The sequence below is a fragment of the Mesoplodon mirus genome, assembly GCF_964341445.2.
Source record: "Mesoplodon mirus genome assembly, chromosome: 2".
Taxonomy (NCBI): Eukaryota; Metazoa; Chordata; class Mammalia; order Artiodactyla; family Ziphiidae; genus Mesoplodon; species Mesoplodon mirus.
Genome location: NC_138977.1, coordinates 161,764,376 through 161,778,448, shown reverse-complemented (window position 1 = coordinate 161,778,448; position 14,073 = coordinate 161,764,376). Strand labels below are relative to the sequence as shown.

General features: G+C 41.3%; 1 protein-coding gene across 1 annotated transcript in view; it reads left to right on the top strand.

The window, feature by feature from the left end:
- The window catches only part of CLNK (cytokine dependent hematopoietic cell linker), a gene marked incomplete at both ends in the record, with an annotated part of 189,097 nt that overhangs the window by 136,477 nt on the left and 38,547 nt on the right, over positions 1–14,073 (top strand). Inside the window, 4 exons of the mRNA XM_082643369.1 lie at positions 136–163; positions 4,698–4,716; positions 6,594–6,675; positions 10,646–10,686. Of these exons, the coding sequence (XP_082499495.1) occupies positions 136–163; positions 4,698–4,716; positions 6,594–6,675; positions 10,646–10,686 (170 nt within the window). The remainder of the gene's footprint in view (positions 1–135; positions 164–4,697; positions 4,717–6,593; positions 6,676–10,645; positions 10,687–14,073) is intronic.

The window sequence follows — 14,073 nt, the reverse complement described above, 5'->3', positions numbered from 1 at the left end:
AAATATCACACTGGACTATGGGCTATTAATTTGGCAATGAAAATGTAATCAAGGAGTTTTTAAGGACTCAGAATGATTTTATCTTGATCATTATGAACTATATTGTATGTAACACCATATTTCTTTTCCTTGCAGACAGATAAGCTTAAAGAACTTAAGTGAGGTAAGTAGCAATTGTGTCCTAGGAAACAAAGAAGGGAATTTTTGTGCAAAGTGTCTGTGATTGGCAAGATACTTAATTATCATAATAGAAATGCTCAATATGTATTAATATCCCTATTTTAAAGGTGATAAAACTAAAGCAAAACAAAGTAAGCTCAAGATTTTAAATCAAATTCCTATTTTGCCACCATATTCTGTGTTTATTGGTACAGTGATGAGAAGAGCATGCCCATGATCCATGAAGGACATCAGGTTTCTACCGAGGGCTTCCAGCCTCTAGCATTTCAGAAATAAATGTTGGAAATTGTGTAATACTTTGCTATTTGTTCTTCACAAGAGAGACAGGACTGCAGAGTAGAAGGAATAAGAGATACAGAGTTGCACAGACCTGAGTTAGATTCCCGCTCTGCCACCAATTACTTTGTGAACTTGGGCAAATCCTCCTGCCCCTACCCAACCACCCCGTTCTGTTCTGTTTTCCCAATCAAAAAATAGAGGTGGGTATCCTCAACTTCGCAAAGTTGTTGTGACAAAGTCAGTCAGTCAGAGTCAGCACATAAATGACCAGGTGAGCAGTAGAGGCCCAATAAATGGCATGAAGGTCAGGTAAGATGGAACTATCTTAGAGCCCTCTTAGATGTTTACTTTCTTAAGCCCCCAGAGAAGTTCCTTAAGCAGATGGTAGGTCCTCACTTCACTCCCACTGGCCTCCTAAGGGATTTGGTTCTTATCTTAATATTTGACTTTTGCTCTTACATCATCTAGAACATAAAGGTTGATCTCTTTCTTTCTCTCCTTCTTTCTTCTGATGTTGAAAACTCAGATTCTGTGTACCAGTGCCAAATTGAATCTTGGAGACAGTGTTTTGGGTAAAGTAGAAAAGAATAGCTTTATTGCTTTGCCAGGCAAAGGGGGACACAGGGGGCTCCTGCCCTTGAAAACTGTGTGTCCCAACCCGGGAGGATTTGGTGAGGAGTTTTTATAGCAATAGTACAAGGGCAGGGTTGCTGATAAGGATCAGGGTGTGGGAAGGGCCTGCATTCCTTTAACCCGGCCTCAGGTGGTCTCCTGATATGTTTCTGTGGTTTTCGAAGTTATCAAACTGTGACCTTCTCTCTGGAATGAAGAATGTTTCATCAAGTAGTTAACATCTTCCATTTGTTGGGGATTTTAGCTCTGCAGAAGAGCTCAAAGATATTGTTATGCATATCCCTTGAAGCAGAACCAGGACCCTGCCCCAAGGCTGCACTATTGTTTCTTGGCTGCTCCTCCCTTGTCTCAGTATCCCCTCCCTTCCCTGATTAGCAACTGTTTGAATCTGCCCTGTGGGACTCAGAGAAGGTCATGGAGTCGGGAGTCTGTTCCCTACAAACAAGGAACAGGGGACACAGAAAGGCTTCTGTGCCCAGGAGCCCCACAGGCTCCTGCTCGGTTTTACTTTCTCCCTTTTTTCTTTCTTCCTTTCTTCCTCTCTTTCTTTCTTTCTCTCTCTCTTCCTTCCTTCCTCCCTTCCTCCCTCCCTCCCTCTTTCTTTTTCTTTCTTTCCTTCTTTCTTTCTCCCTTCCTTCCTTCTTTTCTTCTTTCTTTCTTTCTCTCTCTCTCTCTCTCTCTCTCTCTCTCTCTCTCTCTCTTTCTGGTGTTATGAGAATGTTAAAATTAAGAGTCACATTTCTAGCTTGTCTGTCAAACAAGATATTTATGACCTCTAATCCACAAGACAATCATGTCAAGGAGGGTAACACGTGACTGCTAAATGAGAGGTGCTGTTCAAGACTTCACTCAGCTTACCCTCTTCTGGGAGATGTTGGACTTCCCAAGTGCCACCAGGAAGGAGAAAGTTGGGGTGGTACTCTGCTGCTGGGGGAACCCACACATCTAGAGGAACTCCACCTCTTTCTTCTTATGGGTTGGTTTATGTGTCCCGAGTAGGCGGCTACTCAAGATGACCTATATCCATAACTCACTGGTCAGTCTAAAAGGGCAATAACCCCACCAATCACAAACAAGCAAGAAGGAAATGGGGAGGTCAGTCTTAAGCAGCAGGGATCATGCAGGACTCTTTGTTTTTCTTGCAACTTTGGTTGGCCTTCTGCTAGAAGTTGATATTATCTAAAGAACAACAAGGCGTAGTGGAAAAACACATTCTTCCTCCTTATCTTTTGCCAAGACACTTCCTCATTGTTTGTTTGGACTGAGAGTCAAGGCCATTTCTCTATTCCAAAAGCCCATCTCATAGGGCACATGCCATGCTTGTGTGAGTGTTAACTGCTTGCTCAAATTATATCTTGGGGACCAGAATTCATTCCAGCAGAAATGATGTGCCACCTGCCCCAATTCAAATTCACATAGCACTTTATAGTTTTCAAAAAGTAGAAATTTATTGTCTCCTTTAATTCTCAAAAGAAAGAAAGAAAGAAAGAAAGAAAGAAAGAAAGAAAGAAAGAAAGAAAGAAAGAAAACCCTAAGAGAAAAAGAAGCTTCAGAGAGGTGACAAGAATTGCCAGGGTTCCCACAGCTGGCAGATGGAGCCACCCTAGAAAGCCCAGAGTCCTGATCTAATCCCCATGCCCATGACTTTGCCCTAGAAAATACAGAGGCACCCCTGAGGTGAAATAGTGGGAAAAAAAGGAAGTAAGGAAAGGAGGAAAGGATGAGAGGGAGGGAAGGTGGGAAATAATAAAGAAGGCATTACTATTTAACTTGAATATGCTAATTTTCTAACCAAAAAAATAGTTAAAGTAGGGAAACTAGAGAGATTTCACTCCATTTTTCTAATTGCATTTGATTTTAAATTCAGAGCCCTGAAGCAAAAAATTGGCTGGGTCTCAAATCAATAAAAAAAAATTGCTCCCCCAGACAGATGGCTTCCAGGCTATTTTTACAGCAAGGTTTTCTCCCCTCCTTTGACAAGCCTGAGAACCACAGCCGCAAATGATTGAGCACCTTGAACTGCCAGGTTCAAAGTCCTGAGGAAGACTCAGTGGGGAAACTTTCAAACCACCCATAAAAACTGGATTCATTCATTAACCTTTTTACATAGCCTATAGTTTTGCCTTTATTTGCTGTCCATGATGAAATGTATGTCCTCGTTCCAGAAAACTAGCGGATGCCAAGCTCTTTGAAACAAAAGGGCTTGTCTCTTGGTTAGCCTTAGAAAAGATGTACAATGCCTCTCTAAGCTATTTATTAATGTTATTCTTGTCTATGAAGTCAATGTGAGTAAGGAGACCTGGGCTCCAGGGTCAGCTCAGCCACAAGATAACTGAGAATCTAAGCAAATGGCACCACCTCTTTGGACCTCATCTGCAAACCACTGGCTTTAACTTTTCATGGACCTCAGACCCCTTTGAAAATTTGATGAAAGGTATAATAAATCTTCCTCACCCCAGAAAAAAAAATGCACATATTTATAGAGGAAAAAAAATTAGCTTTTCATGTCAGAAGTTTCATGGACCCCACTAGGCCATCCAAGGCCCTCTTGCATCACCCAAGTTAAGAAGCTTTAGTCCAAATGACACCTGTGGACTTTCTCAGCTGATGCAATGCATGAAATGGATTTTAGAAAATTATTTGCAGTTTAGTAAATACTTCAGCACATACTATACTTCTTGCAAGGCATTTTCATTCTTCAAGAATATAATAGGACTCAAGAATACAAGTCCCATAAGCACATAGACTTTCATAATGAAGAATGATCAAGAATTCTACTACTATTAAGGAAAAAAAGAGAATGAAAATGTTTGAGAAGAGAAATGGCTACATTTAACAAGAATACTGTGAATATTTTCAAGCTAATTTTTAAAAATAAAAATTCCAAAACAGGTATAAAGAAAATTAACCATGGCTTTCATCACTTAAATGCAACCTCTATTAATATAATATTTTATCATATCTGTTCAAATCCTTTTTTCTACAAACACACACATACCTGCTTCTAAATATGTCACAAGCCCAGTTTTTAATCCTGAACACTTTATGTAACTTTGAGATATACTTACAATGTAATCTTATTCCATACTCTACGTAAATACTTGCAATGCATTTCTAACATTCCAATAGTTAGTATAGCACCAAAAATTACTTAATAGTTCTCATTAGAGGCTTATGTAGATTGTTTCCAGTGTTTCAGTATTATAAGTAATGATGTACTGCACATCTTTGTACATGAAGCTTGATCCAGATTTCAGGTTGTTGTCTAAGAAAAAGAAACTCATCAGTGGAATTCTGGGGATAAGAATAAGAGTATTTCTAAGGCTCTTAATAGCTATGGTTAAATTTGTTTCCAAGAGTCAAAGCAATTTATAGTCCCACCAGCAGAGTGTATATCTGCCTGTTACATCACACAAAGAGTATAAAATTTTTATTTTTGCTTAGTCTTTTGGAGGATTATTCATAGATTTTAAAAAATCTATCCTAACAAAAATGTTGCTCAAAGTCTACTAACCAACTGCTCTAAAAACACATATAGTATAATGTAAAATTCTCTGTCACTAAGAGTAACTCAATGTTTGTTTGTTTGTTTTAATTCAATACAGGTCCTTGGAACAGAGAAAGGTGAACTATTTATATTTGTTTTCTTATCCTAATATCATTAGGTTAAGTCCTATTTCCAGGTTAATAGCATTAGTCATTTTTTTTAAGGATTACTTGTTTCAAGGCCTGGGATGTATGGACACGTATGTGGGTGCATGATGACGTGATCCAGATGGATCCAGGACCTCAGAGTCTATTCAGGAGTCTTGTGGTCTGAACAGGGTAATTTAAATTGGGGATGGGGTAGAGGTCTTTCTTCAGCTACAGGCTACTGACAAGGAGGCACACTGTCACCCACTGCCACTTGAGAAAGACATTGCTGACCTGCTGCTCCAGAGAAGCTCTTGGTCTCTCCATCTTTGATGTCACACGTGCATACACACATAAGCCCTCATGCATGCACGCATACACACATGTGCACACTGTGGATATCACTGTTCTGGAAGCATGCAATCCAACACTTGCTAGATGGCAGGATGCTAATCTGGTGATACCTTCATGCCCACCTTTGGGATACTGTTCACCATTCACTTAGAATGATGAGTTATGTCCAGAGCCGAAGGACCTGAGCTATGGCCCAAAGAGTTAACGCAGGCAGCCTAGTTTGACAAAGCAACACTGGGCTAAGATTTCAGAGGCTCAACACCAGCTGTCTATGTGTTTTGGCTAAGTTGCACTGACTCTGTGAGTCTCAAGTCTGCTCTTTTTACATTGAGGAAGTTAGACTGGAGTGGGACCTAATCTGGGTTTGTGGATTCCCAAGGGTTTCTGATGGAGGAGTGAGGGTCTGTTGGCAATTCTAAATAATTTTAAAATCTAAAGGAAACTGTGCCCTTTTCCACAATAAAGCTCAGTATCCCACTGAAATGTTGAGGAGTTGTTGCCTCAGGCTTCAGTGATTATCAACCCAGCAATGTGACATTGATCAGCTCACAGAGGCGGCTGTTGATGACCTGAAATGATTTTATGGGGTGTATGACTAGTGGACCAGTCACTGACTCCAATCACTTTTCAAATAATGACAGCCCTTCAGTCAAAGGTGTTGAGTTTGTGATCAACCTTGGACACAACACAGAGTAACAGCCAAAATTAAGACATGTCAGTGTTTATGCTTCCTTAACTTTACTACTTACCACTGCAACTGGAAGAGTGTTTTATGGGATTCCCTATCATAGTATTATTATGTGCCCTTGGTAATTCTGGATGGCTAGTTAAAATCTATCCAGGATGAAAAGTAAATAAAAAGTGGTAACACCAATGACATATGTAATTACTGAATAAGTCCAGTTCCTGTGGTTGTCAAAACTTTTCAAAACTTGAAAATCAAAGGGGAACAACTGAGAAAACGCACATCTGGTGGGAACAAGATGGAAATTGCTGGTCTATAATAGAATCCTGGGAGCTCCCCTGCCCTATCACAGGAGAGATAGGAGAATTCAGGTGTGCCTGGGTCCGCATCAGGCATCCCCCTACCCTACATTGCTCAGAACAGTTCTTAAGTTTAACATTTTTGTTTATGTTTCTATGTAAGTTTTCATTTGAATGGAGAATTCAACCTTGGTCCACTTCCACTTCAAGCCCTTCCAATACCAAATACCTTCCAATGAAATATTCTATATTTTGGCAAGTTCAAGGATGAGTTCCAGATTTAATATTTTTTATAATATTATTGAATATTCAACATTCAAAGCAATTTTTATAGCCTCAGGGAAAAGCCTGTCCCAGGAGCCAGGGTTATTGCAGAACACGTGGGTTACAGTTTCCACTAAACACGAACAGCTTACTCTTAATAATCAGAGATTACTTGGATGAAATTATAGCAGTTCTGGTAGACTTCTAATGGTCTCCAATAATTTTCCTTTTGCAACCTGCCCAAATTCTGTGACGCCTTTACACAGTTCCTCATCATCAGATGAAGCCTGAATTATCTCACCTGTCACAAAACCAAAGTCCTCAAGAGATTCCTCTTGCCATTGCCAGGTAAGGAGCCAGGAATCCCTAGCTGGGTCCCAGCTTGGGGGTCAGGTCATATGTTTTCTGGGATGATGACTCACAGAGGCTTCCTGAGAAAGAGAAACTCTGGCCTTTCATAATGAGGCCCAGTGTTGAGACCCCAGGGAAACCTGTGAATCGCAGTTGTTGTTGAAGTTAATAACATTGTTCTTCCTGCACTTTGTAAGTGATTGATTGCATGTTAGAAACGATATTTGAAAACATGGATATTAAGTAAGGAGGATTAACTGGAATGGGGGCTAGTCAACCTGGGAAGAAAAGTTGGCTTTTCTAACTAGTCTCAGTGGATAACACACAGAAGCTATGATTACTTTGGAAAAGCACTTTATAAATGGCCAGGTGTTGAAAATGCCAATATCTGATTAAATACTTGCCTGATCAGGTTATTGTGACAAATGTCATCCCAACAGAAGAGTCAAGGAAACTAGTAAGGCTCAGGCTGGTGATTCATTGGCCAAGGTCACATTCATTAGTGGTAGCTTCCTTAACATACAGTCTCCAAAATTAGTGCCATCAGGCCCTCCTGACCCCAGTCTGACCAGTGGCTCCAGCTCAGTTCATGTCACTCTCCACCGCCTCCCAACACAGGACATTTGCATGTGCTATTACTCTGCCTATAACACCACACCCCCATATTTCCCTCTCTCCACCCTCTCCCTACTTGGAAAACTCCTCTTTATCCATCAGACCCCAGCTTAAAGCCACCCTGAATACAAGAGGTAGTTCTGACCCATTCCCCAGAGGGAATAAATGAGGCCCAGAGAGACTGAGTCTCTTGCCATTGAAATCGAGTCCAACTCCACTCTTCAGTAGCCCATCATGCCTACACTGGCTTGATTTTAAAAATGCAGCCCATAAATCTTGACTTTCCTTAGTGCCTGCCCACAGTTAAGGTGCTCTTTTTTTATTTAATAATACGCTGTTTGTGATGGAAGAGTATTGCTTAAGAGGGAGTCCCTGGAATCATACTGCCTGGCTTCCTCACTTACAAACCACGTGGCCTTGGGCAATTTCACTCACCTTCCATGTGAAGCTGAGAGCAGGGCCAGACCTGTTCAACCTGCCCATGTGCCCACTAACCACCAGCTCTCAATGCCATTGCCAGGTCCTATATGTTAGGGGCATGGTCTCCATCCCCCACTCCCTTCCTCTCCCTCACTTTCTTGTCCTATTTCACACCTTCAGCAACTTTGTTCTCAGTCTTTGACCTGTGGACATTAGGACTACAGTTTCATAACTCTTATTAGGCTGTTTTCAGTTTAAGACCCAATCTGACACAAAACTCTTGCCCATACAATAAGTACATACTCTTTCTTAATGTAATTTTCTGAAAGGAAACAAAAAACCATCATATTATAGTGAAAAGATAATGAGATTTTAGTTGGGCCCACATCTGTAGTAGTTGTTATTCAGTGTGGTTTGGCTTCTTTTGTTTGTTTGTTTATTTATTTGAACAAAGTCTCCTGATTTTTCTTTCTCTCTTAACTGGCTGCTTCTTCTAAGTCTCCCTTTTAGGCTTTTTCCCAAACTGACCTCTGAATGTTGGTATTCCTCAGATCCTTCTGATGTCCTTTTTTCTATCAGTAAGGGTGTAGTCAGTTCATCCATCCCTACAGTGTCAGGGTCAACTCTATGTTGATAATTACTAAATCTCTATCCTCTGCCCCAACCACCCTTCTTAGCCCCAGACCCATATATCCAGCTACCCAATGGGCAGTTTTCCTTAAATCAGTGACAGGTATCTCAAATTCAGTGTTGGAAACTGAACTCTTCATTTCTACTTTCATTTCCAGACCAACTCTCTCCTCCTACAAACTTTCTCACCTCAGTAAATGGTATACTGTCTTTCCCATCTTTACTCTTCCCATCCAAATCATTAAAAACTCCCAAAATTCTCAAATCTTAACTCAAAACGGGTCTTGAGTCTATCCATTTCTACCCATTTCCCCAGCTCCCAACATAAACCAGCCACCATCAACTCTTGCTTAAATAGTAGCCTTCTAATGAAACAGTAGCCTTCTAATGATACATCTTCATACCCTACCTTCCATCCATAAGGAACTACTTTCTGGTCTCTTGAAGAATAAGCTATGTTTTCTTGCCTTTGAGCCTTTGCACCTGCTGTTCCCTCTGCCTGGAACACACCGTTACTCCTCACCAATCTCCTATTCACCTTTCAGAAGTCAGCTCAGTTAGCATATGTCCCAGGAAGACTTTCCTGAGAATCAAATCAATTTTGTCTGGATTAAGTGACCTTCTTCTGCTACCACAGGATCTTCTGCTGTGCTCACCTCTATCGTGGTGTTTACCCCACATTGTGATTATGGTATAATCATGTCTCCCCTCCATAACTTAAGCTGCTTTAGGGTAGAGGCCATGTCTTATTCATTTGCTATCCCCCAAAACATACCATATACTTAGAAAATGCTCAATAAATGTTTATAAAATGAAAGAATTATCATTTCTATTTTAGTTTAGGTAGTTTTTTTTACTTATATTTTTATAAACTTTGTACACAAAACCTAGAATATCCTCAAAGGATATTCCTATTCTCTCAACATTTTCTAAAAATCCTGAAAAATTAGGACAATGAAATTTTGCTATCTGTGATTTTTCTTTTCCAGCTATTTAACAAAATTGTACACTGGCTCCTAGTAAAGGGATCCTGGTTTTAACAGAATCAAAGGCTTAGATAGCAGGAGAAGTCTAACCAGTGATGACAGCACAGTGTGGTGGTTCAATGATCTAATGGCATTTTTATCTACCAAGCAAATCATAAGACCCCAGGCTTCTGTGGAGATAACCAAAACCAGATATGTACTCAGTTGATTTCATTGATGCTGGAAAAGGGCTAGATTTCATTGAATTAACCCAGAGGCTTTATTCAATTGAACAGTCGTGGCATAGAGCATGCTCCATGTAATTAGATTTAACTGTAGGAGCACCTAGAGTTTAAAATGATGATGCCAACAACAATACAAAATGAACCAGAAAATCAGAGCTGAGTGTTACACAAAGCCAAACATTAAGGAAAGCGCCAAGTAAAGCCATTGGTAACAGTGTTTTCTTTTTTTTTATAAATCTATTTATTTATTTATTTATCTGATTTTTGACTGTGTTCGGTCTTCATTGCTGCACATGGGCTTTCACTAGTTGTGGCAAGCGGGAGCTACCCTTCGTTGCGGTATGCAGGCTTCTCATTGCAGTGGCTTCTCTTTGCTGCAGAGCATGGGCTCTAGGCACATGGGCTTCAGTTGTGGCATGCAGGCTCAGTAGTTATGATGCATGGGCTCAGCTGCTCTGTGGCATGTGGGATCTTCCCCAACCAGGGCTTGATCCCATGTCGCCTGCATTGGCAGGTGGATTCCTAACCACTGCGCCACCAGGGAAGGCCCAGTAAACAGTCTTGGTAGCATCATTATTGTGTTTAGAAATGCATATCATTTTATTGCCTTTTATTATGTTTTTATAATCCCTTTTTCTTTATCAATTTCCTTGTAATAATCCACACAGTTTTCTTACCTAGCTCACATTAAGAAGGAATAAAATAATTTCTATTCTTTTCTTCTTTGCTATGGCGGACTCTCCTTCAATTGGTAAACGATTACTATAGAGTAGGAGCCCCATCCAGCCATGTAGCATTTTCTATAGTGACTGTAGCTACAAGGCAAGTCTAAATTCATAGCTTCCAAAAGTAAAGACTTTTGATGTGTGCTCACTGAAGTGACATGGAAGGAACTTATGTGGGTAAGTCACTTTGTTCCATATCTAATGTTCACCTGTATTGAGAAAGGAAGGAACCAGCATTTTATCAACCTTACAAAACAGACAATTTTTCATCCGGTAAAATATAAAGTGCTTTGTAAATATGACAGGCCATGAATACTGAACCAGCGTGGGAAATACTAACGTTCTTTCATCGTAACATTTCCTTTAGCTCTTCATTCGTGACTCACAACCACAGTGTACAAAACAGAGGTAAGAACACTTTATGAAAGAATTATAAAATAAGTAGGTTAAGTCATACACTGCTATATTCCTGCACCGTGACTTAGGTTTTGTGAACCTCAGAGTTTCAGAGCTGGTGCATGTAGATGTAATTTGCTTGTTAACATTAATAGGCAGCGTTGCATCATGTTAATATAATGTTTATCCATAGTTAAATACGATCACTTAGGTGTTTCCAGTTTTTTCCTCTTATGAACATTAGTTTGTTGTGAACAATATTGTTGATGTCTTCCCCTGTGTATAATATGTACATGTTTTCCCAAGTACTTAATACGATAAGTTCTTTTTCTAAGAGTGAAATGGCCACGTCTTAGAATATTCCTCTCTTCAGTGGCACTAGATGTATTTTCCAATGTAGACGTATCACTTTGTTTCACCAATAGCGTATGAGACCCCATCGTTCCCCATCCTTTCCAACAGTTGTTTTTTGGCAAACTTTTAGTTTTTGCCAATCCGTTGGGTGTAAAATAACTTTATATTAAGAAGAGTCTGTGAAATGGAGAAAATAAAGCTGACCTCTCTTACTAATTGATTGTAAAGATAAAAATAAGACGGATACCATGTCCATGGAGATATCAAAAGCAGCATATAAATATAGTGTTATATTACTGTTGATGATGGGTTTTGATATTGTTAGTATTATTTGGCCCAAACTAGATCTGTCATGTTTTTTTTTTCTTTCTTTCTTCAATCCTATGCCATGGAGATTCTGTGTTCAGGTCTAATCTTTTGATTTCTCTCTGCTGAGCCACAGGAGAGGACTTTAGGGCTGGAGAAAGTGAACCCCATGGGATAGAGTAGGAAGGCCGAGGGCTCTACTGACCTTGGTCCCAGTTCTGCCTCTCTGAGCTTCACCCTCATCTATCCATAAAATTCAAATAATGATATTAATTCACAGGGTTAATACACACACACACACACATACACACGCACGCACACACACACAGCCCTCGCTTTGCACATAGTAGGCAACTGACACATTTTAATATCCTTCCTTCTTTTTTGCATTCCCTTTCCTTCTCCAGGGATTCTCCACCTAACTGATCCTGTGAGACCAAGAGTTTCCTCCCTGACCTCCATCATGTCTTTATTTCTCTTCTGCCCTATGCCATCTGGGCCTTAGATTGCAAAACCAATATGGAAAACTAATTTGGCCCATGTACACATTGCTAATAAGAGTTTCCCAAGAGATAACTCCTTTTCTAAAGTGAGATGAACAAAGGGGGCTGTGATTAACCCAATGGCTCAATCCCTGGAAATTAATTGATAAGAACAGTAGTCCTGGAGGCCAGATCTTGGTGTATGAAAATGAAAAGACTTGGAGTATCCAGGTGGAATGTCCAAGGCCTGAACAGGCCCAGAAAGGGCTTTACTGATGGGGGTTTTGAGAATGGAAATGTTGCAGAGATAGAGAAGCAGAATCATAGATTAAAGAGGAATCCAGCGTCTTAACCTGAAAAACAAAATCTTGCACAAATAGAGAGTGGGGACCTTCAAGTTGATGGAGGAGTAAGATATGGAGATCACCTTCCTCCCCATAAATACATGAAAAATACATCTACATGTTGAAAAACTGCTACAGAACACCTACTGAACACTGGCAGAAGACCTCAGACTTCCCAAAAGGCAAGAAAATCCCCACATACCTGGGTAGGACAAAAGAAAAAAGAAAAAACAGAGACAAAAGAATAGGGATAGGATCTGCACCTCTGGGAGGGAGCTGTGAAGGAGGAAAAGCTTCCACACACTAGGAAGCTCCTCTACTGGCAGAGACTGGTGATGGGCAGGGGGGAAGCTTTGGAGCCACAGAGGAGAGTGCAGCAACAGGGGTGCAGAGGGCAAAGCAGAGAGATTCCCACACAGAGAATCAGTGCTGACCAGCACGCAGCAGCCTGAGAGGCATGTCTGTTCACCCACTGGGGCGGGTGGGGGCTGGGAGCTGATGCTCAGGCTTCAGAAGTCAGACCCCAGGGAGAGGACTAGGATTGGCTGTGTGAACACATCCTGAAGGGGGCGAGTGCACCACAGCTAGCTGGGAGGTAGTCTGGAAAAAGCTCTGGACCTACCTAAGAGGCAAGAGACCATTGTTTCAGGGTACGTGAGGAGAGGGAATTCCTTCCCTGACTGCCCACAGAAGGCAGAGCACCACCTAAACAAGCTCCAGAGATGGGCGCAAGCCGTAGCTATCAGCTCAGACACCAGAGACAGGCATGAAACCCTAATGCTGCTGCTGCAACCCCCAAGAACCCTGTGTGCAAGCATAGGTCACTATCCACATGCGCCACCTGCCCCACCGACCCCAGGAGCCTGGCAGCCCACCACTGCCAGGGTCCCATGATCCAGGGACAACTTCTCCAGGAAAACACATGGCACTCCTCAGGCTCTTGCAACATCACACTGGTCTCTGCCACCTCAGGCTCACCCTGCATTCCAATTATAACTATAGTACCCCTCCCTCCCCACAGCATGAGTGAGCCAGAGCTCCCTAATCAGCCGCTGCTTTAAACCCATCCTGTCTGGGTGGGAACAGAAGCCTGAGGGCAACCTACATGCAGAGGTGGGGCCAAAAGGAAAGCTGAAGCCCAGGAGCTGTGCAAACAAAGAAGAGAAAGGGAAATTTCTCCATCAGCCTCAGGAGCAGTGGATTAAATCCCCACAATCAGTTTGAGGTACCCTGCATTGGTGAAATACCTTAATAGACAATGAATGTTCCCAAAATTGAGGCAGTAGATTCTGGGCACAACTGTAGACTTGGGGGTTGCTGTCTGCGACTGACTTGTTTCTGATTTCTGTGGTTATCTTAGTATAGTTTTTAGTGCTTGTTATCATTGGTGGATTTCTTTATTGGTTTGGTTGCTCTCTTCTTTTTTTTATTACTTTTAAATTTTTTTATTTTAATTATTTTTTTATTTTTTATTTTAATGCTTTCCTTTTCTTTTCTTTTTACTTATTTATTTTTCTTTCTTTTTTTCCCCCTTTTCTTCTGAACTGTGTGGCTGACAGGGTCTTGGTGCTCCAGCCTGGTGTCAGGCCTGAGCCTCTGAGGTGGGAGAGCCGAGTTCAGGACATTGGACCACCAGAGACCTCCCAGCCCCATGCAATATCAAATGGCAAAAGCTCTCCCAGAGATCTCAGTCTCTTTGCTAAGACCCAGCTCCACCCAATGGCCAGCAAGCTCCAGTGCTGGGTGCCCCATGCCAAACAAATAACAAGACAGGAACACAACACCACCCCTTATCAGAGAGGCTGCCTAAAATCATACTAAGTTCACAGTCACCCCAAAACACACCATTGTACACAGCACTGTCCCCCAGAAAGAAAACATCCAGCACCACCCACCTGAATTCAGGCACCAGT